We start from the raw sequence: 26,198 nt of genomic DNA, 5'->3' as shown, positions 1-26,198 counted from the left end.
TTCAGTTTGTCATTGTCAAACTGCGTGTGTGTGTGTGTGTGTAGCAGGTTTAGATACAGCCAGGAAAGATTTTTTCAATGAGGCAGGTTTTGCCCACTCATAATACATAGAAAATTTCACTTAATATTTTCTAGTACTTGTTTATTTTCTATTTTTACATTCATGTTTCTTATCCATTTGTAGTTTATCTTTTGAATAAGTAGAGAAAAATCCAATTTTATAATTTTCCATGTGGTAACGCTACTTATTAGAAAGTCTATTTTCCCCAAACTAACTTTTATTGTACCCCAAATGTCCAGTTGGTTCTGTTTCTGGATTCTCTATTCTGTGCCACAATCTCTATGTATTCCTGGGCTTGGACGAGGGTACATGAATTAATTATATAGTCTGCCCTCCCTGTACCCTTCATTGCTCTTCTTTTTCAGTGCTTTCCTGCTTATTCTTGTTCTTTTGAATTGACTATATTCAACTTGACGACAGATTTTTAAAGATCCACAGATGTTCATTTCCTCCCCAAATTAAATGTCCCCAGTTTCTTCAATTTTTAGCACGTGCTTTTCGGGCTATTCATGATTCTGTTCTTTTCCACAAGTCATGCAACCCTAAAATGTGGCATCCAGAAATGAAGCCACCGGCGTGGGGTGATAATGACATGATTCCTTAGGGTTAGGCTTTTTTAAAAAGAGTGTCATCCACAATTGGAGAAAGTAACAGGACTAGAGTGAGCAGAGAAGGAAAGCCCAGTCCGAGCAGTAGTCCTTTAGAAGGGAGCAGGAGAAGCTTCTCCCCTTCTGTCTGCACTTTTGGGGGCAGGTAGGTACCTGGTGTCTCAACACGTTGACAAAAGGGTTTTGCTCTGGGAGGGGCTGGGAGGCCTGACTTTCTCCTTTTTCCTAGTCTCTGCCTATAATCCCCTTCTGCTAGTTTCCCTGGCTTCCTCCAGGGCCTTCTAAATCGCCGGTCCTCTCCCAGTTCCGGGGACAGGTGAGCCTCTTTCCTTCTGGAGTCCTTTCATTTGGACTCTTCCGCTTGGCTCTACTGGCGCTGTCCCCCGCCGGGCTCCGCAGTTGGTTCTTCCCGCTCCCCGCCACGCCCCTCAGCATCCTCTGTCTGCTCACTGCAGTCCACCCAGGGGCTTCCTCTGATGACTGGTTTTACATGCCTTGGGCAGAAAGCGCCTGTGGTGGAGGAAGGCAAAGTTCACTCCCAGTACCCGCCCCCTGCGCTGGGTCCTACTGAAGTAGGAAATGGTGAAAGAGAGAGTCCTGTGCTGTTCTGCAGGGAAGCGTCGCTTCCACTCAGCCGTCCCTACACCATGGACTCAGTACCTGCCACTGTGCCTTCTGTCACTGTTTCCCTGGGGGACCCAGAGCTCCTGGGACCCCTGTCGGGTGGCTGAGTTCTGGCGGAGTGGGTGCACTGACTGTCGTGGCAACGGAGAAATGGAGTGTGTCAGGCCCAAGGCAGGCAGGACGTGACTGTATGGTTAAGCGAGGCCGGTGAGAGTGTACTTGAGCTTTCCCCACTTGCACTTTTTTTTTTGACGGAATAGAGGTGACAACCTCATGGTATGTTCTGAAATGCAGCCAACAATCCAAACAGCTAATGTTACTACGGGTCTTTTCCCTAAGGAGACTGCTGGGGAATTGGGCCCAAGTGACAGTTATCTCATATTACATGTAGAGGGCGGTGAAAACAGGGAAGAGTTGGCAGGTGTTTACTGCACTGCCTTTGAGCAACCATTTAAAATTAGGCTCTGAATTTTATAGAAGGATGTTAAATTCAGAGAAGTTTATCTAAGCCAGTTTTCAAGAGTTGTCTGAAATTACATGTCACGTATCTGTATATAAGAGTGGAATGGAAGTAAGATTAAAAATCTTATACATATATCGTCATTGTTTTTATTTGTTGCCATAAAATTAATTAGTTCTTTCATATATTTAAGTTTTGTCTTAAATGAATATTTTATATTTTTTTTTTTAAAGAGAGAGAGAGTGAGAGAGGGGGACAGAGAGAGAGAGAGAATTTTAACATTTATTTATTTTTTCTTAATTCTCGGCGGACACAACATCTTTGTTGGTATGTGGTGCTGCTGAGGATCGAACCCGGGCCGCACGCATGCTAGGCGAGTGCGCTACCGCTTGAGCCACATCCCAGCCCCTTAAATGAATATTTTAAATTATAAAAACCAGGTTATCTAAGAGAAAAAAATGATCCAGAGGGATTCTAGCCAGGTGTTAGACAATGTGATGATATAGGGCCAGTTACAAACTGGAAATGTATGCTCAATTTAAAGTATTTAGATTCGGGCTGGGGTTGTGGTTCAGTAGAGCGCTTGCCTAGCATACATGAGGCACTGGGTTCGATCCTCAGCACCATATAAAAACAAAACAATGTGTCCACCCTAAAACTAAAGATACATAAATAAATATTTTTAAAAAGTATTTAGATTCATTATACTTGAAAACACTGGAAGCGAACAAAAAATGAGACTGCCGGTATCCTCTCTCTTGAAGAAGCTATTGGAAAATATTGAGGAGGTGGATTTCTGATGAGGAAGTTGGTTTAGAATTGCCATGATTCTTTGTGACTGTTTTGTTATAAATTTAAGGTTTCCCATTTTTTCTAATTTGTCTGTTTAAGCTGTTTACTACATTGCCTGATGATACTCAACCTGGGCCTGATTTTTATGGACTACCATGGAAGCCTGTAGTATTCGCTGTTTTCTTTGGGATTGTATCCTTTGTCATTTTCTCTTGGAGAACTGCTCTTGTGAGTAAATTAACTTACTTATACCTTAGCACATAAGCACAAGGATTATTTTATATAGTCACTGCCCCCCCCTTTTTTCTTTTTCAATTGCTAAAACACAAAATAGTGGTTTAAGTCAAACTAACATTATAAAATAATTTAGTGTGGGTGCAGTTGGTAGAACTGGTAATTCTTACAGCCATCCTGACCAGTAGTTTCATATGTATCAGAAGTCTTAAAAGTGGGATAAAAGATGGGATAGGTTAGATAAATATCCTTTTATGTAGCATATATGTCTAGTAATCTATCTTAAAGAAATAACTATGCTTTGAAGATTTTGGTAATGTTTTTCAATGGAACAGTGTATTAGATTGAAGACTTAGCACAACATAATTCATTTAGGGGTTATTGTATGTTCGATTAGTGGAATAGTAGGCAGATTTATTTATTTCAAAGCTTTGAGGTACAGAAAATGCTCACAATTAAATGTGAAGTGGGAAAAAAAAGCAGAAACTAAGATTTAAATGTTGATGAACTGTATGTTAATATAAACATACAAACAGGGGGAAATGCTGCAAAGAAATACAGTAAAATGAGAAAAAGGAGATGAGATAATTTTTCCAGTCTTTTATATAAATTTTTCCCAGATTTTATGATTTGATCATATGTACAGAAAATACCTTTTTATTTGGAAGTATAGATTATGTGTTGTCCAAAAATCCATTAAATGTTTTGTTCATTAAGGTTTTTTTTTTCCTGAGCAGAATTAGTCTATCTCTATGTATGTGTGTACATATATGTATAAGTGTGTGTGTGTGTGTGTGTGTGTGTATATATGTGTGTGTGTGTGTGTGTGTGTGTGTATATATATATATACTTATACATACTTATGTTTGTACTGTAGGTCATTCTGTTTCATAGTTATTTAACATAATTGGAAGAAAATTATTTTAGGTAAATGGACTTTGCATATGAAAAGCCTAACAGTTAAAGAGGCCAAAAACATTGGATACAAATCTTTTCAAATCTGAGTGTTCTTTTTCTGATTTCTTAATTATTTCAGACATATCATTGTTAAGATAAGTTTCCTCTCCTTGTACAATTGAGTGTAAAATCTCTTAGAAAGTATTCCCTTCTTAAATAGAAGAATTGTTTGCCTGGATTCCTGTGAGGAATTTTCTAATCTCATTGAACTTTTTCTCAGCTAAAAGTAAAAAAGAAATAGAAGGATAAAGAGAAGAGAAAAACATGAAAACATTTTATATTTCTCTCTCTTGTTTCTTTCATTTCAAGAATGCTGGTACCTGTTTCTCTTTTCACTAGGTTATGTGGGATGTGGTTCCTAGCTTGTTGCTCCTCAGTTTCAGCATTTGACTTTAAAACTTTAGTCTCCCTACCTTAGATGACTGCTTTTATGCTACTTCCCATTTTCCTCTGTTGTCATTTTGAGTAAAAGGTTAGCAAGGCTATGACATTAAAGAAATGTTCATTTTTTTATGTGTTGGAGTTTTCTGAATGCAATTTCCTGTTACGAAGATCCCCTGGATGATCCGTGGACACATCTGAATATCCCATCACCATTTATAACATTTGAAAGGACAAGTAATATGCTAAGTTACAAAGAAATTTAGTGATGTTTTAAAAAATTTTCTGCTTAGGTTTTATTATCAGGTAGTTTATTGCTGTTTTTTGGAAACGATTGTTTTTGTCCGTTCCAGAATATGTTAATTGTCATTTCTCTTATTGCTTGTGCATTTTCTTCAAGCAGTCTTTCCTTTCAGATTTCTTGCTATATATTTAGTGGTTTGCAGAAATAAGATGATGTAGCCTCTTAGTTTCTAAATTCAGCCAATAGCCAAATTTAAATTGGAGTTCTAAGATGTTTTCTGGTGAGTGAAAGTGGCATATCTTAGTACAAAGATTATGCATTTAATATTGTTTCCTCAGATTTCTTTTGAATAGTCATTGTTTCTAGACTTTATCCTGGTTATTTAGAATTGTCAAGTAAATGATTTTGAGTATACACACACATACACACATCTTTGCTGTGAAATAAGGTACATATCTTAGTGTTTTTATGTCAGAGGCTATTTATGAAATATCACTACCAATTAAATTTAAAAGGCTTGCTAACCTTTACTTATTTTTAATCCTATAAATTATTATCCTGAACCAGAATGTTATTAAATTCTCACTTGGTTATGATTCTGACTGTTGTTTTAGGAATGCTGTTTCTATTGAGCAGATGTTTGACATCAAATTTAATCTTTTTTCTCTCTTCTAGGTAAAAGATAGAGTATATCAAGGTAAATTTTTAGGTTTCTTAAACTTGTAATAACCCCTTTGTATTGGTGTTTGATGTGTGTTTTATGTATGTTAGAAGTAGATACAGTGACTTTTAATGTATATTATCTTTTTTACCTCCTGAAAATTTTACTATTCCTAGGTTGCTAGCATGGATAATAGAGTAGATGATGATGGTTCCAACTCTGAGATAGGAGATAAAGAGGAGGAACAAATTGTGGATAGGGAGATGATGATAAGTTTTAATTTGGGGCAGATTAACTTTGAATATTGATGTAATGCAGATGTATTACATTTGAAGAGTATTTCTATGTTAATGATTTAATCATGCATTAAGTAATTGAGTAGATAATTTGAAGAATGATAATGTGAATCAGTATGTTTTCATTTCTGTTTTTCTTTGCAAAGAATTAAATGATTCCATTTTCGGAAAAGAAAGTGTTTTGAGAAGGGGGGAATATCAAGCTACAACACTTTACTGTATTTCCCATCTGTGAAATAAGCTTAAATTGAAATATCATTTTGGATGGGAGGGGTTCCTGGGATTGAACTCTGGGGCACTCTACTGAGCCACATCGCCAACCCCCTATATTTAGAGACCAAGTCTCACTTAGTTGCTTAGTGTCTCGCTCTTGCTGAGGCTGGCTTTGAACTTGGAATCCTTCTAGCTCAGCCTCCTGAGCCACTGGGATTACAGGTGTGCACCACTGCACCCAGCAAAATATCATTGTTCTTATATTTTTCTTAAATTCTAATAATTTTTATACTCTTATTGCTAATAAGCATAGATTGCTTTTTAAAAGCATAATAGTTATGCTAAGAAGTATTTCCTCATAGTACCATATAACATGTCTTTGCTTTTAGTAGATTGAGTAATTGAATTTCATTTAGTGATTGTAATAATCTTGTGTATTTCCCCCTTCTAGTCAATGAACAGCAAATTTCCAAAAAGGTGAACAATTTCATGAAAGAAAATGAAGAACTAATGCAGAAATTGTCAAATTATGAACAGAAGGTATAATTATTTTTTTGTTTCTTTCTCCCTTGGTTCTAGCTTGAATCATTCCTACCTGTTTTAATTTAAAATCATATTTTAAAATTTTTGTTTCATTATTTCCTACAAATCATCCAAATTCTAAACAGTCATATGTATTAAGTACTGCTTTCTTCTGGAAAGGGTCACTTGTCTGGAAGTAACTTGTATGGTAGCACTATAATTTGTGTATCTTAATTCTGAATGCTTTATTTACATAGATGAAGGAATCAAAGAAACAGGTCCAAGAGACCATGAAACAAAATATGATTCTTTCTGATGAAGCAACTAATTATAAGGTAAAAATCCCTTCTTTGGGGGGAATTACATTCTAAACTCAAAAGTAAATGTAATGAGTGAGTAATCTTGACACCTTTTTTTTCCAGGATAAAATGAAGCTTCTTGAAAAAGCTAAAGAACTTCTGGATGAGGGAGCTAAAAGTCTTCATGTTATGTTAGAATCTGAGAGAGAACAGAAAGCTAAGAATCAGGACGTGGTAAGAGTTTTGCTGCTAAGTATTACTGCAATTTGGCTTTTGAAATATTTTGTAAAATTGGTTAAGTTGAACTTAGTCCAGCTGTTAACTAAAGTAAGATTAGGAGTCAAGGAAGTTGAACCCACTTCTGCCCATTTTGTGGAACTTTTAAGTACTGATACAACAACTTAAAAAATTTTTACTTACATATTTCATTTTCAATTTCTATAAGTTTCTGTAATTACATAAAAGTTGCAAAAGATGGTAGAGAGTGTGTTCTGAAATATCCTACCCCAAGTAAGCTTGATCACCTAGCTGAGGTAGTATTTATCAGATTTCTACACTGTAAAAATTCTTTCCAATCCTTTTCATATTGTATTCTTTGGAAGTTACCATGCATAGCCCACAGTTAAAGTATGAAGAGTTACAAGCTCAGGATGCAGCTCATGGTAGAGCACTTGCCTAGCATGCATGAGGCCCAGGATTCAATCCCAGGCATTGCAAACAAAGATTGCAGATTTATGTCCACTTCCTTAAGGAGCAAGTATCTTTATAATTTTTTTGGAATTCTTCTGTATGTGAGATTAGTCTATTCTTCCTCAAATTTTATCATTTTTTACTTCAGATAAGAAAATTTTAAAAATGATCTTGGGAAATTTTTTTCTCTATCACTAGAAAAAAAATTACTAATTTGAACTGGTTTACTTGAAACAGTAATTAATTAGTTAATTTTCTATGCTTTAAAACATTTTATTTACTTATTGCATTATGATTTTCTATACTTTGAACTTTTTTTCTGGTTATCTCATAAACAGTAAGGTTGTGGATGCCATGAAATATTTATGACTTCATTTTCCCTCATCTCTTTCAGTTCTTGATTTTTTGCTTAGTCCAAAGCTGTATCCCCTGCATTTACCTGAAATGTAATGGGATGGCTTGACAAAAAATTTGTTGTGTTTATCTTTTTTAGTATATATATGTATGTGTACGTACACACCCACACACACACACACACACACACACACACACACACACACACACACACACATATATATCAGTATTTCTACTGAAATCCTAATGCATATTTTGTGTTCTGTTTTCACCTGGCAGATAATGGAAAATAAGAAATCTATAGAGAAGCTTAAAGATGTCATTTCAGTAAATACTTCTGAACTTTCAGAGGTAAAGCTGCCAACTATTGCTAACGGATATTAATACTACATCTTAGTTTTGTTGCGGACCAAAAATTTGAGGTGTGCTAAAATGTGCAAAAAATGAGAACTATATGATGTCTTGTTTGGGAAAGTATAACTTTGTTTCTTCTTTGGAATTAATTCACTAACTGTAGTGTTTTTCATTAGCTTCAAATTCTCCTTACTGAAGCTAAGCTTCGTGAAGAGAAGGTGAAGTTGAAATGCTGTCAGCTTCAGAAAGAAAATACCATGCTTAAGAAGGAGAAAGAGCAGGTAAAGAAAATTTGATGTCATACATAATGTAAACTAGAGAAGTGAATATCATTATCTTGTATCTTTCTTGGATCTGTTTCTGAGGTAAGGAATTTTCATGTAGTACCTTTTCTAGATATGCAAAGTTTAAACAATGCTCCCCAAATTGAGTGCATATATATGGTCTCCATCTGTTTTGGATTTTTGGATTATTGCTTTCCTTATCAAATGTCAATCAGTTATTAACTTGCATAGCCTCAAAGAAACTTTTTAAACCAGAAAATTAAGTATTTTATGATCCTCTTTTGAATAGTTACTGATTCACCGGCCAAGGGAAGATTACATGATAAGGAATCTAAATTTAGGAGACAGTCATATGTGCCCAGCCATTCCTGCTGGAGATAAATTATTTGAATTGGCAGCAATTTTCTGGGAAATGCAATAAACAGGGTCAACTTCCTGATAGCTCTGATGTTCTTACTGCAGCTGTGAGAGTTGGGGCCACTCTGCCCTCTTCCTTAACCAAGGTCTCAACCCCCTCGATTGAGGCAGGCCACCGAGGAGTATTGCTCTCTATTTCTTTGTTTAAGTCTTGTAGTCCTGATATATCCAGTGCAGAAACCCCTCCCTAACCCATAGGAATTCATGTGTTTTGACTTTTCAGTTGCAGCAGGAAGTAAAAGACTGGAGTACATCACACGCTGAGCTCAGTGAACAAATGAAATCATTTGAGAAGACCCAGAAAGATTTACAAGTAGCTCTTAGTCAAAAAGATGATACTATTAATGTAAGTTTATACTCCAAATACATGTTTCATCTCATGAATTCTCCTGAAATCTTCTGAATTAAAATCGAGAGTCTTCCAACCTTTTGCTTCTTTTCTAGGCTTTGACTAATCACATCAAACAGTTGAATCTGTTTCAATGTGAATCTGAATCTGAGGATCAAAGTCGAGATGAGTCAGATGAATTAACCAATGGAGAGTTAGCAGGTAAGATCAGTCTCAGTGAGGTTGAATCCTTTTTTGCTTTCCTGTCTTTAATTAAGTATACAGATGCCACTTTTCAGCTGGCTTAATTTTTTCTTAAGCTTCAGGGTTGTAGACACATATCACTGGATCTATAGATATGTCTGTTGCATTGGCAGAGGTGGGTTGTTGGGGTATAATGTAGCAATAGGCATGTGAAGAACACTGACTTTTTCTATCCTATTGAAAACTAGTAAGTACACTGCAGCTACAATAGTCATATCCTATACCTCTAAGTATTGAACATTGTACAGTAAGAGAAATTTATTTCTTAACTTATGCAGATGATACTTGATTTTGATACTCATCATCTCTATGGCTCTGTGGTTTTAAGTCCACAGTCAGTCTTAAGAGTCCGGAGGTAGTTGGAACCATAAACTAAGGCTGTGAGAACAGAGGCTAGAGACTATCAGAAAGCTAGAGAGGGAGTGTAACAGTGTTTACTGATGAGGAAAATATTTCCAGATGTTTTCTCCCAAGTTGGATATTGCTTACATAGCAAGTATTTCAAACCACACCTGGTAGTAGATTCAGGGAGAAAATAGAGGATTGAATCTTTCTAAACAAGACACTTATTGCCCAGGTGAAGATAGATCTGAGAGAGTAGAAAAGCTTTTATCTTACAAGAATAGCATAGATAACATTTTAGTTGTGCAAACTAGAAATTCACTTTTTTTTTTAAGACAGACACAGTACTTTTATTTATTTTTATGCTGAGGATCAAACTCAGTGCCTCACACATGCTAGGTGAGCACTCTACCACTGAGCCACAACCCCAGTCTGAAATTCACCTCTCTCTTTTTTTTTTTTAAATCTAAGCTTGCAATTCTCTTAAAAGTCATTAGTCTAATCAGTATAATTATTTAATTGATTTTTTTCTTCCAGTGTTTGAACACAATCATTCTTTAGTTTAGGGAAGTTAGGAGAATATAGAGTTAAAAGTAAGGAAAGAAAAAGCTAAAGTCTTTTGTTTTTTAGGTGATCGGAACGAGAAGATCAAAGATCAAATTAAGCAGATGATGGATGTCTCTCAGGTATAGTTCTTTGTAAGAGTCCCATAGTACCTGTGAATTCTTCCTGTGCCTCACTTTTAAGAATACCTCTCTTTTCTGCAATTTTTAGACAAAAACTACAATATCAGTAGTTGAAGAGGATCTAAAACTTTTACAACTTAAGCTAAGAGCCTCGATGTCCACAAAATGTAATCTAGAAGGTGGGTTCTTCTTGAGAAGAAATTGCCATGTTGGAAAGACTTAAAAATTTATTGAAAAGATAAAGAATGGCTTCTTGCTTTCATGCTTCTTACTTTTCTTGGCACTACTCCCTCAAACAAGTTCTTAAGTCCTTGTACACATATAGAGATAAGCTGTTTTATCCTTTACAGACCAAATAAAGAAATTAGAAAGTGACTGCAATTCACTACGGTCTTCTAAAGTTGGACTGGAAGAGGAATGCAAAACTCTTAGGCAGAAAGTGGAGATTTTAAATGAACTCTACCAGCAAAATGAGATGGCACTAAAAAAGTAAGATTTCCATTGTTTGTTATTGTTATGATTGTGTGAACTAACAGATAATTTTATCTAGTAGAGATTTGTCTTTTTTCCTTTGTTTTGTTTCCTATAAGTTGCATTTTTCTTTCCATCATCAGTCTTAAGAGTCCTGAGGTAGTTGTAACCATAAACTAAGGCTGTGAGGACATCGTAATCGATTGTCAAATTCATATGAAGGCAAGAAGTGGTAAACTGGTATTAACAGTCACTGATGTGGAAATACCTTTCAAAGATCTAGACCCTTTCTATGATCCCACTATTTATTTTAATTTCCTTTCATTGTGATCAGTTATGTAATTCTAATATTTTGAACTTGTATCTCTAACTCTGGACCTTTAAAAATACTGAGTGTTTTGGAATGACATGTTTTAGTAGAATAAAAACTTCAAAAAGGAATAATATTTACTAATTGATGGTACAAGTTTTGGACTTGAGTATCTCAGATGTTCACACTAAAAATTGAACTGTGGCAAGGATTTTAGGAGTTACGATTACAGAAGTACTTGTTTGTAGTATATATTTATATATTAATCTTCTCAGTGTGGAGCTAGTTATTTTTTGGAAGTTCATTTGAAGTTTTTAATCCACAAAATACTTGAATTCTCTAAAAATAGTTTTTTTGTGTGTCAGATTTTATTTGTTTGCACCTGATTTATTAACAAGATATATATATATATATATATATCTTGTTAAAGCAAAGACAGACCTTCTTATAGACCTAACTATTTTTAGGTATTTTGACTTCTGTTGCCTAATTAATGCATTAAATATTGAAACCTTTCCATTAACTTTTCTAAAATTCTGTGATCTCCAAGTGACCTTTTTAGAATCTCAAATTTTTGTTCAGGCCAGTTCTAAATGCCTGGCCTGTTTCAAAGACACATTTCTCATTTTATCACTTTTTTTTTTCAAAAGAACACTTGTTTTCTCTGTCCCTACTAGTAATATGAATGACCTAAATGGCAATTAATTTTCTTTGTAATGCAGTTAAATTGTAGCACTATTTTCCTCAACTCCTCCAAAATTCATTCAGTCATCATCTGTGGTTTGTACTCTTTTTTTTCTCATCCCCAGGTACTATGTTAGTTCATGCCTGTGTCATCTTTTCTGTTTCTAACCTAGGTCATCTGTCTTCATTCTCCATTATTTATATTTTTATATAATTTATTTCAAATTCTTAGTAATTTTCTCTATAGCCGCTTGAGTGGACTTTCTAAAATATAAGTCTGTCCATGTCAATATGTGCCTGTGGTTTATGAAGAATTTGCTTTCTATTTGATGACCTGTTCTTTTTTTCTTCCTTGTATCTTTTTAATAGTTTAAATATTTTTAATTATTTTCCTCATCACCTGTATAAGCTTGATGTAATCATAAATTATAATGGAATTATAATTATATAATTATAATTATAATTTTATTCATCTTCTCATAATTTAAAGGCCTTGGTATATATTCTGGATTTAATAAAAACCTGACATAGATTAATAGGTTTATTACTTGTTTTTATGGGCTTTAAGTAGCTCCTGAATCAGATAACTGTTGTGGCATCGTATGTTAGTACTTCATATACTGTGAACTCCACAAGATATTCATTCAATTTATACACATATTTAAAGTTTCTGTAGTTCTGCATTCTACACTGTTGGTTTCTTATTTGAAATTATTTTCATTCTATTTGAACATTGTCCTTTAATGATAGATTTGATTAGTGTATCAAAGTAGTACAAGGATAAACAGAGAATAGTATTTTATCCACTAAATATTGCTACCTTTATAATCTGTATTAGGTTGACATGAACTTCATGATTAGAGTTAAAACCAGTTTCCATTTTTAAAGGATCTTTCTTTTGGCTACTGAATTTTGACTGTTACTTAGTTTTAGCAATTTGAAAATATCCAATTAATTACCATCTGTTTTAATTTTTTTTCTTTAAGGAGTCCATTATCATTGTTGTTTGGTCTTATCTCCCTCCCCTAATTCCTGTAGTCATTTCTCTCTTTTTTTAACAGTTGTATTGGGAAGTGCCTAGGTGTAGTTTTCCCCACCCCACCCACTTTTTCCTCTTGCAGTTATGTTGCTTGGGACCATTAAACATTTCTTGAATTTTCGAGTCTTTTTCTAAATGTTGATTTTACCTCATTCTCTCTTCTGATTATAATAATGCATATTAGAATTTGATTTCCCCTGCCTCCTACATTCTGGATTTACTTCTTCTGGATATTTTCTTCTGACCTGTCTTAAAAGCGGTAGGATTTATTTTACTTCCCAAATCTGTTGTTAAAATCATTCATTGAGTTTAGGATTTTAAAAAGTTCAGGGTTTAAAATATTATTTTAGTTGTAGATGGACATAATATTTTATTTTATTTTTTATAGGATTTTTTTAAGAGAGAGAGAAAGATAATTTTAATATTTATTTTTTAGTTTTTGGCGGACACAACATCTTTGTTTGTATGTGGTGCTGAGGATTGAACCCAGGCTGCACACATGCCAGACGAGCGCCTTACTGCTTGAGCCACATCCCCAGCCCGACACAATATTTTATTTATTTTATGTGGTGTTGAGGACTGATCCCAGTGCCCCACACATGTGGGGCACGTGCTTCACCACTGAGCCACAACCCCAGTCCTATTTCAGTACTACAGCTCAAACCCAGGACCTTGAGCCATGTGCTCTACTATTGAGCTACCTCCCCAGACTCCTTGCTCTTTCTCATAAGGGACTAGTGTCTTACTGCTTTCCAAGCTATCTTTAATCTCATCATTCTGCCTCTGCCTCCAAGTATCTTCGACTGTATGTAGGTTACCACACCCAACTATTTCTTGGTTTTATAGTTTCTAATCCTTTGACAAAATTCATAATCTTTTTTTTCCTCTTTTGTGGTGCTGGGGTTTGAACTCAGAGCCTTGTGCATGCAAGGCAGCACTCTACCAACTAAACTATATTCCCAGACCTGAAATTCATAATCTTGACTTTACTTTTTTGACTATATAAAGCACAGTGATTTTAAAACATGTGCGGTTAACCCCATTAGGTGGTTTCCTTTTCTGTGGGATTTTTCTCACAGAATTTTGTCTTATGGAGTGTCTGGTCAGTTTTGATTGGCTAACATTGTTGTGATAATTATACATGAAATTTGAGGACTTAGATGAAGTTATCTTCTTATAGAAAAGTGTTGAGGTTACTTGAGTAAGATTGTCACTTCAAACTTAGTCAGCAATTAAGATAATTCAAAAATGACTTGTCTTTCCAATGTTTCAGTATTGTTCCTTTTGGATTTTTTGCCTGTTCATCACTTAAGTGTGCAGTACTTTCTAATCTAAACTCAAAGGCTAGGGCTTTTATTAAGGGTCCCTTTATTTGTAGCCCCAAACACTTCTTTTTTCCTCTAAGCCCAGGAATTTGATGAAGGCTTAGTTCAGACTCATTATATCTTTGTGTTATCTTCAATATGTGGGTAAACCTAGGAGAAAAGTACCTTAAAGTGCCAGCTTTACTTGTAATTCTGAGATTCCTTTTTCTAATGGATCTTGGCCACATACATATATCTTCACTACCTTTTTAGCTTGTATCCTTTCAAACACAATTTTATATTCTTATAAAGATGTTTTGATTGTTCTTAGTGCTCTCAGACTAACTCTTTGGTAATTGGAAACAAAATTCTCTCTGTCCTTCAAGATTCAGTTTTCTCCATATTCCTTCTTAAGCCAGTGGGGAAAATTATTATATTCATTTATACCTGAAACAGTGAGCTCTTTTATTCTTTAGCATCTTACAAGGTAACTAGTATATTATAGCCACTCATAAAATACTTGCTAAAGAATTAAATGAGAAGCTATATAAGAATATATAATCCCCTTTTTCTATTTGGTATCAATAATCCTTTTTTACTATAGTTTTTCTGATTTATGGAAAATTAAGTTTCAAGTTAATTATCTTTTGAATTGGAACTATGGTTAATGTAGTACAAGGATAGCAGAAAATAGTATTTTTAAAATCATTAAATGTGGCTACCTTTGTCTCAGTAGATGAACATCTTGAGTTTCATGATCAGAGTTAAAACTTGTCAGTAGATAATACTCTGATCGTGGGTCAGTTTGGCTTCTTTTTCTGGTTGACAGACATTATCAAAACTCAGATTTGTCTTTTTGCTTAATTGCAATTCTTTTGAAATATATATCTAAAGTGTGAAAAATGTTCTGTGGCTAATTGCATAGCTAAAAGACATATTCTAGAAGATTTTTTCTTTGTGACTATATCTTTATTATGGTACCAGTCTTGGATTGAGAAAAGAGTTCCTCCATGACAAAGATATACTTAGTGTCCTACCCATGGCAGAAACGAGAAAAGAATTATCCCTTGCTTTATCCTAATATGTTTAATTATGTTAGGTTTATCAGTCCTGACCTTCCACATTGAAGTAAAGTGAGTTTTTATTATCTTACACACAGGAGACTTGCCCTTGGGGCACATGTTGTTTTCACATTTATTTTATTTACTGGTAAATAGAGAATTAAGAGGAAAAATTAGAAAATGTAAGTGATTTGCCAGAGTTTGATTTACAAAATTGCAGGTTTGAATTCTTATTTTATGTGCCTAAGCATTTTATAGAATTGTGGGAAGTGATATTCACAGAGAGAAACTTTTGATTTGATAACTGGCTTTATTTTAGGAAAGTGAGCCAAGAAGAATATGAGAGACTAGAAAAAGAGCAGCGGCTGTCAGCTGCAGATGAAAAGGTGGTTTCTGCTGTACAGGAAGTTAAAAATTACAAGTGAGTTTAGTTTCTAAAGGAGGGTGTCAATGTCTAATAAACTAGTGGTGGCTTTCTTTTTTAATCTTTTTTTACATTATGTAGATAGAAGAAAATAGCATGGAAGTATAAATAACGAGAGGATATGAATACATTCAATTCACACAGGAGAAAAAATAAATTTCAACTTTACAAATGAAAAATGTTAACAAAAATTTACTTATACCCAATGGGCAAGACCATAGGGAACTTGGTCAATGCAAACAGTTCTGGGGGTTTTGCATGTTGTAGTAATTCTTTAAGAAATCAGTTTGCTGTGTGATGTATCAAGACCCACAAAAGTGTGGCATTTGATAGACCTTGGAAATCTTTTATGGATATAATTTGAAAAAAAGAAAAAAAGTTTTAAGGAGGAAGATATTTCTAGCAGAATTACTTGAGAACACACTGATGAACAGTTAAGGAAATTATAATTTATCATTCAGAATCTCTAGCAATTAAATGATAAAGAAGTTATTAGTATTGGGTCTTTATTTTATTTTATTTATTTATTTATTTATTTATTTATTTTTGGTGCTTTACTACTAAGCTACATCCTTAGACCTTTTTTTTTTTTTTTTACTTTGAGACAGGGTCTCAGTTGCATAGGTTCCCACTTAATTGCTGAGACTGACCTCGAACTTGTGATCCTCCTGCCTCAGCTTCCCAATCATTGGGATTACTGGCATGTGGCATTGCACCTGGCCTGTAGTATTAGTTTTGATCACACTGGATTCATATAACTATAGAAATGTTTTTCTTATGTATGATAAAGTCTTTAAAAGTATAGCTGATGGAATAAAGGGAAAATGGTCAGAAATGTTTCAAATGTTATTCAATTGTTGTAATTCTTAGGCGGAGAATTGAAGAGATGGAAGAAGCATTACAGAAAACCAAGCACTCGTTTACAAACCAGGTAGTAATTAATACTGTCCTGTAGTTGCAGAATTTCTTGATATCTAATACAGACAATTATAGGCTATTATAATGAGTCCCTAAAAACATATTTTTAATGTATTGTCTTTTTCAGATTGCTATGCATGAGAAGAAAGCTCATGATAATTGGGTAAGATTTTTTCCCCCTTTTCTTTATTTTGTGCATAGCCTACTGCAACTGAATTTGAATATTTTCTCTTTAATAGCTCAAAGCTCATTCTGCAGAAAGAGCTATAGCTGAAGAGAAAAGGGAAGTTGCTAATTTGAGACAGAAGTATGTGATTTTGGTATCTTCCTATATGTTTTATAGTGTTTTAAGGTTATGCTAGATATTATCTATGAAGGAATAGATTGCTGTTTCATAATTCAGTCCATTCTTTCTCAATATTCAAGACTATTGGAAATGACCCAAAAGATCGCAGTGCGTCAAGATGAACCCGGGATTGTAAAACCTATGCTGGGAAGACCAGATTTACAAAATCCTCCTCAGAGAGGTAGGGGGCACTTTGTAAAAGGAGCTATTTTATTTCTTGGTGCAGAATGTATGTAAATTACTTTTTATTTCTGTGTGTAATGGTTATGAAATAATCTGAATGATTTGCTAAAGCAGGAGGTGAGGGTTGGTGTCAGGGAGAAGGCTGCCTTAAAGTAGTAACACGGCATTGTTTTCTTTAGGTCCACTGATCCATAATGGCTCTTTTGGTCCATCCCCCATGAATGGTGGAGAATGTTCCCCTCCACTGACAGCAGAGCCAGCTGGGAGACCTCCTTCTGCTACTCTTAATCAAAAAGATATGCCTAGAAACGGATTTGGTGAGCATTCACATGTTGCTTTATAGTAAACTGCTTCAAGGTTTTTTTTTTCCCCTTTTGAATATTCTAATGAAAACATTGAATTTGGGCCTGTACAATATATAGAAGATAATTTCTTACTTTATCTTAGTGAATGTTTTCTGGAAAATCTGTTCTAGAATAGAAAACATTTTTTTTTTCCTGGAGGTCCCTGTATTGTTTTTTTCTTTTAAATTTTACACTGCGAAGTGTAAACCTTTATCTTTAAATTAAATCTCTATGGTGTTCCTTTCCCAAATATTATAAAAGCCTTAAACTTTATGTAGCATACATATTATTTCCAACATGAAATACTGAATCTTATTTCAAATTCTAAATAGGACTGTAGTCTTGGTAAGATTGGAAGTCAGGTTATACAGACTAAAGAAAAGCCAGCCTACACATACTTTAAGTCTATAGCTTAAAGTTTAGGACCAGTACTTATTAATCTCCTGTTCTATCAACCCAAGGCAGTTCTTTATTTTACTTAAGTCTCTTCATAAATTGTGATTTACGTATTGGGCAACCCATTTAAAAAATATTTTTAATTGTAGATGGACATGATATCTTTATTTATTTTTTAAATGTGTGCTGAGAATCAAACCCAGTGCCTCACACATGCTAGGCAAACACTCTACAACTGAGCTATGACACCAACCCCTGGGCAACCCATTTTTCATGTTGCTTTCTAGTTATTGTTGAATCCTGACCTGTCCACCAGTGGTTTATTTCTTCTGAAAAATACATACAAGGGCTCTGATCTTTCTTTCCCAAGGTCAATGGATGGACCTTTACCTCGTACTGGTCTTCTGAGGCATCTAGGAAACCCGTTGCCTCTGGTAAAGGGACCAAGTAATTTCAAAGAATCTGTAATTGTGGATGGAGGATTTTTATTCTTTTCATGTTAGAATAGTCTGAATCCATTCTTTGATCTCTAACAGACTCAGGATGTGGTCCAGCTCACATGAACAGCAGCTCCAGAAGTTCTTCTCCAGCTAAGGTGACGAATGAGGGCAAGGTAAGTTCTGTAGTTACTGTGAATCATGTGGTCATGCAGGAACATGTAGCTTTCCTACAGTACTTGCTCTTTGCTTTATCCTTCTTTGTGTTCTATTTGTACTATCCCATTTGTTTTTTAAAAAGCAAACTGTTCCCCAAGAACCTGAGACCCCCTCAGTCTCCACCCTTACTTCTTTGACTGAGCATCCAGTTGGAGTAAGTACTTAGAGGTTGAGAACTGAATTGGGTTTTATTCTGTGCATTTATGGGAAGGATATTCAGAGCATGACACTGATCTTGTTTGCTTTAAACTGCATGCAATATTGAGCTTACTTTTCTCTTTAACTTGGGAATGTTGCTTAAGTGTGTACAACTATAATGAACTACAGAATGTGAAAAGTTATCACTCTAACTTTATATGGTGTTTTGTGTTGAATGTTCTAAGGCAAAGTAAATTCATTATAAATTATATAATTCATCATTTTTATTTTTGTTTGGAAGAATGTTATTTAAGAATTCCTGCATTTGTGCAAACCCTATTTTGAGTGATTTGAATTAGATTGGTATCAGATTTTCTGTGAAACAATGATCATCTGAAATGACTTCTTGAGCCAGTCCCAAGAAATGGTCTCATTTGTTCACATAAGTGTATTCTCTTGTAACTGTGTTGCTATTATATCTGGTAGGTCTTCTGCAGCTCTATAATAAAATAAATTTTTAATTGTTTAGTTTCAAACCCACTACTCATAGGAAATGATAAATCAATATCTCAAATGGTGTACAGTAAATGAAAGTAAATATTAAAGGCTTGTCTTCCTAATTTGTGTATATAGCACTGTGATGGAAAATACTTCTCAAGTTCCAGTGTATATATATTCCTGGAATATACATCTCTGGAGAAATCTAAGGGCAGCTTAGATAAGACCCCAAACCCCTTTGTAGTAGAAGATTTAAAAGAGAGCAAAGACCCATTGTTAGAGAGGAATAGAGGTGGGAAAAGCATGGCTTGGAGGCAAACCTGGGATTGAGTTCTTTAATATGCAGTGTGGCCTTCAACAAATTATGATATCCCATTTGCTTTTGTTCCCTCTTATTTAAAACAAGACAGTCTACTTAAAGATCTCAGAGGTTGAATAATATATGAAAGACTTACTGAAGATATAGTAGAATAGTAGCTATTATTACATGAGTAGAGAATGGATTTTTCATTTTATTCTGTTCATTCTTAATATGGAAGTAATGAGCTATTGTGATGAAAGGGAAGTGATGGGGATGGGGGGACTCCCTTTGAAATAGATTGTAGTGAATACAGCATGACATACTGGTCAGAAATCACCTCTGTTAATAACCCCTGCCAGTCCTCTTGCCTTTCCCTTTCCTGTGCAGATATAATCAGTAACAAACTGCTCCCTCTTGTGGCATCCTTCCAACTTCTGTAAGCTGTCAGTGGGAATACACAGGAGGGGTGGGTAGAGTTTTGTTGCACTGATGGTGTTCTCTGGACAGGTTTTGGGTTTTAGCTTTTATAGGTATTGGTACTTTGTCTTAATACATAGGAATTTTAAAACTTTTAACTGCTTTCAAATCTTAAATTGCAGGTTCATATGGCTATGAAAGGGCCCCCTCCTTTCTCAGGGGTACCCTTCATGGGACCCCCGATGGGACGGCCTCCACCACCTCCCATTTGGTATGGACCGCCACTTCAGCTCGGTGGGCCTTTTGGGCCTCGGCCAATTCCTCCACCATTTGGTATGATGATCTGAAAAGTAGTGATTGACTTATAAATCACATTCATCTTCCACTTCTATTGCTTGCTAAAACAGTTGGTTGCTATCTCAGGTCTTAACAATGAAAGGATAAAGCTGAGTACATTTTAACTTTTCCTCCAGTTTTCTGGGACATATGGGACACTACATAATCTTATACTGAGATAGGCAATAGCTATCTCTCATAGACAAGGATAAGGGGCTATATATAGAAAAGCCAGAAATATTACTTCTGCAGATGTTTGTTGAAAATCTGTTGATATGCACTGCAATAGATGGAAAGGTGGATGAGACGCATGCCATAACTTAAAATTTTGTCACAGATATGAAAATCCTATAACATAAAGTTTGTAATCACCCATAATGGAAGCATAAGCAGTAGGTTATAGAATATAGAAAAGGAAAAGTCAAACCCTCCTTACCTTGAAAAAAGTCAGAGGGAAGTGTTAAAGAGGATTTAACAGTGACCTAATAAATGTTCCTGGTTTAATTAGGTGGCTGTGGAAGGCCTTTTCCAGGAGGGCATGCGTGCACCTTGATTCTGATGGCATGTGTAAAGTCCATGCTGAAATACTTCATGAATTTTTAATGGATACAGTAATAGATAGTGAGATTTCCTTTTATCAAAATTTCTTTGATGTAGTAAAGTTCTTATTTCATAATCTATCATCTTGTCATGGTAATACTTCCAAATATAAATGGAGCTCTTGTGAGATAGAAATAATTCTGCAATTATATAGTAGGGAAAGAAAAAAGACAAGCCTGGAGCTAGGTAGAGCCATGTTAAATCCTTAATATGTTGCTTCATGGCTGGTTGGTCAAAGGCTATAACCTAAACTTGTTCCATCTCAGTTTGCCTCATCTGGCAAGTCAGGATGTTCACCAGCTGATGTTCTAGGCTTGGGAGAAATTAAAGACTATATTAACATACTTGAAATCACCCTAGTTCAGAAATTTCTGGTATTTACATAACTTCCTTTTTATTTTCCAGGTCCTGGTATGCGTCCACCAATAGGCTTCAGAGAATATGCACCAGGTGTTACACCTGGAAAATGGGATTTGCCTTTTGACCCTCGTGATTTTTTTCCAGGACCTGCACCAGCACCATTTAGACCTTTAGGCTCATTTGGCCCAAGAGAGTACTTCATTCCTGGTGCCCCATTACCACCTCCAACTCATGGTCCCCAAGACTATGGGCCACCACCTGCTGCAAAAGACTTAATGCCTTCAGGCTTTAAAGATGAAACTCCACCTAATTCTCAAGAGTAGTGAGGGCTGTTCACAGGGCTTAAAAACAGGGCCCATAAAATTAACCTCTGACACTTAGAGTTAAAGGATTATTGGCTTCAAAATATAAAAGTTTATTTTAAATGGTTTATGTTTTCAGAATGAAGCTGCCTTGGCGCAGTATACATTTTGAGCCAAAATATTTTCCCCCTAAATATCCCCCACTTAAGCTAGAGTATCCTTCCAATTTAAAAATGTGCAATAAGGAATACCTTTGTTTTAGTTAATGTAGCATATACAATTGCTAAATGATTTAGAATGTCATAATTATGGACATTTCCTGTGGAAATGCTTTAAGAACATGTATTTCCATTATCCTATTATTAGTGTATTCCAGTTGATAACAGAGAAATGGTGTTTTATAAGCTTGATTTTTTTTTCTCTTTCAATATCTGGTCGCAGAGACTGTTGGGCTAAAAATGTTTACTCAAAGATCATAAACATCATTTTCCTTCTTGCTGAAGTTCTTTGTTGTAATAGTTCATAAAAATTGTTTATTAATATTTCCCAAGTGTCTGTTGATTCATTGGATCGTCATGAGATTTTGTGCCATTGGGGAAGCATGTAAACGCACTCTCAGAACTGAAGATAGTGACTTGGCAGCATATTCCCTGTTGCTCACTGTTAAGGAGGCTGGACCTTGGTCAACTGTGGACTTCTACAGAGGATTTCTTTTACTTGTGAGAAGTCTTGTGGCTCTATTTTTGTAGCACATTCATGTACTTTTTTCTAACCACTGTCCATGTGAGAATGCTTTTCTGAGAATGAGTTTACATTTGTAGCAAGAGCTACTGCTTTTGCCATTATTGCATTGTAACAGTAAAATATAAGGTGGTATGTTGTGTCTATAAAAAATAAGGAAATTTCTTTTTAAAAATGTACACAACACACTCTTCTCTTTCCCATACCTTCCCACTGATTTTCAAGGAATATGATAAAAAAATTAGAAAAGTATAATCCTCTAAGAATGAATGAAACTCTAAGGCTTATAATGTCTTTACTCAGCAACTACGGGCTGAATTAAATTCTTTTTTTTTTTTTGATAGATACTCAAACATATTTTATTTAAAAAACAATTAAAGCAAGTCCTGGATCTGTAACTACTGTCTTTAAAACAATGTTTCTAAGAACTAGCTCTCCAGAACTGTAATTTTAATTACGGCAATTTTAACAGTACATTTTAAGAGGTTTAAGATTTAAATAAAATTATAAAAGCCTGATACTTTTGTTTACTGCTAGACCATATTCTTCCATTCTTTTAAATTCTAGAAAGTAATAGGATTGTTGAAACCTAGAACATAACATATTGTTTTTTTATGTCCCCTAAGTATTCTCAAAATAGGGGCAAAAGCTTCAGTGTGAAACAAAATCTCTGTGAAACAAAATCTCTAAACTACTGAAGATAACTCAGAATAAAAATGAATTCTTCCTAAAGGACTCAAATTCTATCTACATAACCTCCATTTAATATCAGAAGCAGCAGCTGTGTGTAAGAGGAAAACCATATAATAGCTTATGCCATTTTTAACCATGTAAAATAAAATTTAAGTCACAAACACATTTTGAATGTATCTTTCAACCTCTACAGGACACAAGGCAATGCTGCAGTTACTTAACTTCTAATTTTAAAATAGCATTTAAATAAAGGTGATGTCAGCTAGGAAGATAGATTTTCAAGAAAAGGCAGATTTATTATTTTATTCAAAGCAACAGTAGTTTTCCCTCTAAAGCCTTTTTTGTATTTATTCTATTAGTAAGTTATAATGCGTTCTACGTAGTTTATCTGAGCAGTTCTGAACCCACCCATAGTTGCCTCTCCTTACATCCATCTGATTGATTGTACCACTTCTGTAGCAAAGCCCAAGGTAGCTGCCCATATACAGGTTGTGTAGAGAATACTGTTCCTTGATTCAAGTATACTTTTGTATCTCAAAAGTTTTAGAAGTCCTCTCCAGCAAGTTGTGTTTGAATTTAGTTACTAAAATCATTTCATTTGTGAAGCAGTAGTGTTTCAACCTGAAAGTATTATTGCTATAGTTGTAATTATTGTCCAGTAACTCATCCCCTCCCACACTAGAAAGTAAATTTAAACAACTAATTTGTGAGATACAGATTGCTTTGTGTTAACTGCTTCAAGATAAAATCACCTTTTTTTGGGGGGGGGAGGTTTGGTCATTCAGGTCTGAATTAAAGCTAAGCTGATGACAATGTTCAATTTAAGTTTGTTTAATGCTGATGAAAGACATTCATACAAAGCATCCTCTTTTTTTTTTTTTTCATATAACCCCATTCTTTGGTGGAAGCTGGGGTTGTGGCTCAGTGGTAGAGTACTTGCCTAGCACAGGCAAGGCCCTGGGTTTAATCCTCAGCACCACATAATTAAATAGAGGTTAAAAAAAGCATTCTTATGTGAAGGATGCTAAATGTTTCTTCATATAAATTATCACTTTGAGGGGCTGGGGTTGCATGTGAGGCACTGGGTTTGATCCTCAGCACCACATATAAATATAAAGGTACTGTGTCCATCTACAACCAAAAAAAAGGTTTGTTTTTTTTAAAATTATCACTTTGATATACATGTTTTATAGTATGAGAGAACAGAAAGAACAATGTATCCGTTTTGCTACATTTTAATAGCAGATTTTAAGGGAGCAACATCAAACATCAGTAACATCAAACAAAAAGGTACTGAGTACTCCACAGGGTACAGAGTCCTGCCAAGCACCTTGGAAAGTTTACATGACATGGAGAAGATGAGGCCCTTCTCTTGAGAAGTTTACAGTCTGGAAATTTTGACTACTCAGAGTTTCAGTTGAGTGAACGTTTTATTAAGGCAAATTCTTCATTTCCTAGAACTACTGTAGACTGAACTATTTTTGCACTTGTGAAATTAACCCAATCCAGATGAAAGAAAAGACTAAATTTGGTTGATAATTCTTTCAGGCTCATATAGTTTTATGAGTCTAGTAAACAAAACTGACCTAACAGACAACTGAAAAATTAAAGACTAGATCTCTTGAAGTGCAAGGGCTAAAACAACTGTTATTTGTTTTAAAAAGCAAACGGATGGTATGATTAGGGTTTACACTAGTTTAAAAATAGGCCAAGTATTGCATTCCCTTCATGCATTGTTCATTTAAAATATTGAATATTAAAATACGTGGGTTCTACATGTAACCCACAAAAAAGCTCCTCACAAATCTTTATGTTCTGTGTATCAAATATGCACCTTGTGTACTATGAAAGTTTTATTTATGTCTCATCAAGTTAAAAGTAATGTAAATAGTGAAATTATAATAGGCTAATGACCTGCATATTTTTATATGAATGTCAATATATCTAAATAGGAAATAAATGGCAGTCATATCTACCTATATTAAAAATAAAATATCTTTCCAGATTTTTCATACTCATCACGTTATAAAGACAAGGTATGCAGGTTTTAAGGTTTCACAATCAGTTGTCAGAAAAACAGCAGTTGTTCCTAAAGTATCTCATTAGCATCTGACTCAATTTTTTAGATGACATGATTTAGAAGACGTAAACCCACCCCAAAATTTGTAATTATTCTGAGAGAGATGGTTTTAATGTTAACCCTAGAATCATTAATGTTAACCCTAGAAACAATAGCAATGTGATGTAGAACAACTAATCAACATGACTAAAAAATGTGCTCACTTTCAGAAAAACAATCTGGTCATCTGGAAAAAAAAATCACAGCTACAATCTGGGGAACACTCCCATATAGGATATTGATCTGATCAAGGCACACTATTTTTAAGTAGAACTATCAGATGAGGGTGAATTTAGGCCAGCTCTAAGGAACAGCCTATAAGACAGACCATAACTGATCCAATTTCCTTTCAAAGCAATCTGGTACTATCCTACCCACTTCAATTCAAAAGTTTGAAGTTAATTCAAATCAAAAGACCATATTGGAGCAAAAGTGAGCAAATGTGTAAATCCTAGCACATTCTTATTGCTGTATTAAGTTTGAAGATGAGCATACCTACCACAGCAGTATTGTTCCAGGAAGCAGGGTAGGAACAGTGGTAAATTAGGAAACAGACTATTAATTGCACAATTAATAGGAAAGTAAAAACAAGTTTCAAAATCTACAATAAACCTGTATCCAAAGGAGTCATAACAATGAGGTGCTGGACTTTAGTTCTGTGGTACAGCTTTGCAATGGACTCACTGGCCTATAGGTACGGCTCACTTCCTGCCTCCTGAAGGATGAATATGCTACACAGAGCTATGATGGTTTCTACTGAGTGGTAAAATTCACAGAAATTAGACATTACTCATGTCAGAATCATTCCTTGTGCAAAGTTTGATGTAGATGAAGATAAAGTGGTTTCTTGGTCAATAACTGCAATTTCTTTTAAAGTCAGTGGGTTTCTTGTATCTGTAACCACAATAGATTTAAAATACTTTGATGATTGATCTACTCCAATGTTACATTCTCGATAAGAGGGACTAAGAAGAAACATGAACTAGTAACCATTAGAACAGTATGAACCCTATATGTATATCACTTACAGTTCTATTACAGTTGGCCCAGGTTTAATCTCATCCATCTCCATGAAAGCAAAACAGTTGGTGCTGGTAAACCTTTTTGTAAGCTTGTAGTGTTTGAATTCAAAGAAGATCTTAATTTCATCACACTGAATTTAACCAAAACTCATTCTGGATTTAGCAAAAATTAATTAGTGAGGTGGTTTCAGAGAATACCTGGGTGAGAAGGAGCTGTTTATCACCCAGAATTTAGCATGTTAAGTATTTAACAATTTTAATGGCAACATCAGTATGCACTTCTGCTACTGAGTGTCATTTAATCATTAGTGTAATTTTTCCAGTTTATCACGCTGGAGTTGTCCTATCTGATATGGCAGCTGCTGGCTAGTTGGGGCTATTTAAATTCACTGGGATGAAGTGAGAATATGATAGCGCTCCTCAGAGGCACTGGCATGTCTGGCTGGTGACCACTGTCCTGGCCAG

The 26,198-nt window shown here is 34.9% G+C and overlaps 1 protein-coding gene across 11 annotated transcripts in view; it reads left to right on the top strand.

The window, feature by feature from the left end:
* Window positions 1-21,703, top strand: part of LOC144372555 (transport and Golgi organization protein 1 homolog) — a 137,846-nt gene extending 116,143 nt beyond the window's left edge. For 8 of the 11 annotated variants that reach the window (XM_078035886.1, XM_078035885.1, XM_078035888.1 and 5 more), the window contains 21 exons: window positions 2,644-2,772; window positions 5,036-5,057; window positions 5,982-6,070; window positions 6,310-6,387; window positions 6,475-6,585; window positions 7,675-7,746; window positions 7,926-8,030; window positions 8,674-8,796; window positions 8,895-9,000; window positions 10,015-10,070; window positions 10,159-10,249; window positions 10,421-10,559; window positions 15,259-15,360; window positions 16,234-16,294; window positions 16,409-16,444; window positions 16,521-16,588; window positions 16,708-16,808; window positions 16,990-17,127; window positions 18,087-18,163; window positions 19,743-19,893; window positions 20,902-21,703. In XM_078035886.1, coding sequence (XP_077892012.1) covers window positions 2,644-2,772; window positions 5,036-5,057; window positions 5,982-6,070; window positions 6,310-6,387; window positions 6,475-6,585; window positions 7,675-7,746; window positions 7,926-8,030; window positions 8,674-8,796; window positions 8,895-9,000; window positions 10,015-10,070; window positions 10,159-10,249; window positions 10,421-10,559; window positions 15,259-15,360; window positions 16,234-16,294; window positions 16,409-16,444; window positions 16,521-16,588; window positions 16,708-16,808; window positions 16,990-17,127; window positions 18,087-18,163; window positions 19,743-19,893; window positions 20,902-21,179 — 2,133 coding nt within the window. In that variant the 3' untranslated portion in view covers window positions 21,180-21,703. The remainder of the gene's footprint in view (window positions 1-2,643; window positions 2,773-5,035; window positions 5,058-5,981; window positions 6,071-6,309; window positions 6,388-6,474; window positions 6,586-7,674; window positions 7,747-7,925; window positions 8,031-8,673; window positions 8,797-8,894; window positions 9,001-10,014; window positions 10,071-10,158; window positions 10,250-10,420; window positions 10,560-15,258; window positions 15,361-16,233; window positions 16,295-16,408; window positions 16,445-16,520; window positions 16,589-16,707; window positions 16,809-16,989; window positions 17,128-18,086; window positions 18,164-19,742; window positions 19,894-20,901) is intronic. The other 3 variants (XM_078035890.1, XM_078035889.1, XM_078035891.1) reach the window with 3 other exon arrangements.
* The last annotated feature ends 4,495 nt before the right edge of the window (window positions 21,704-26,198 follow it).

The sequence above is a fragment of the Ictidomys tridecemlineatus genome, unplaced genomic scaffold, assembly GCF_052094955.1.
Source record: "Ictidomys tridecemlineatus isolate mIctTri1 unplaced genomic scaffold, mIctTri1.hap1 Scaffold_130, whole genome shotgun sequence".
NCBI classification, from domain to species: Eukaryota; Metazoa; Chordata; class Mammalia; order Rodentia; family Sciuridae; genus Ictidomys; species Ictidomys tridecemlineatus.
Note: the sequence above shows the minus strand (reverse complement) of the source record. Positions and strands in the feature narration are given on the sequence as shown.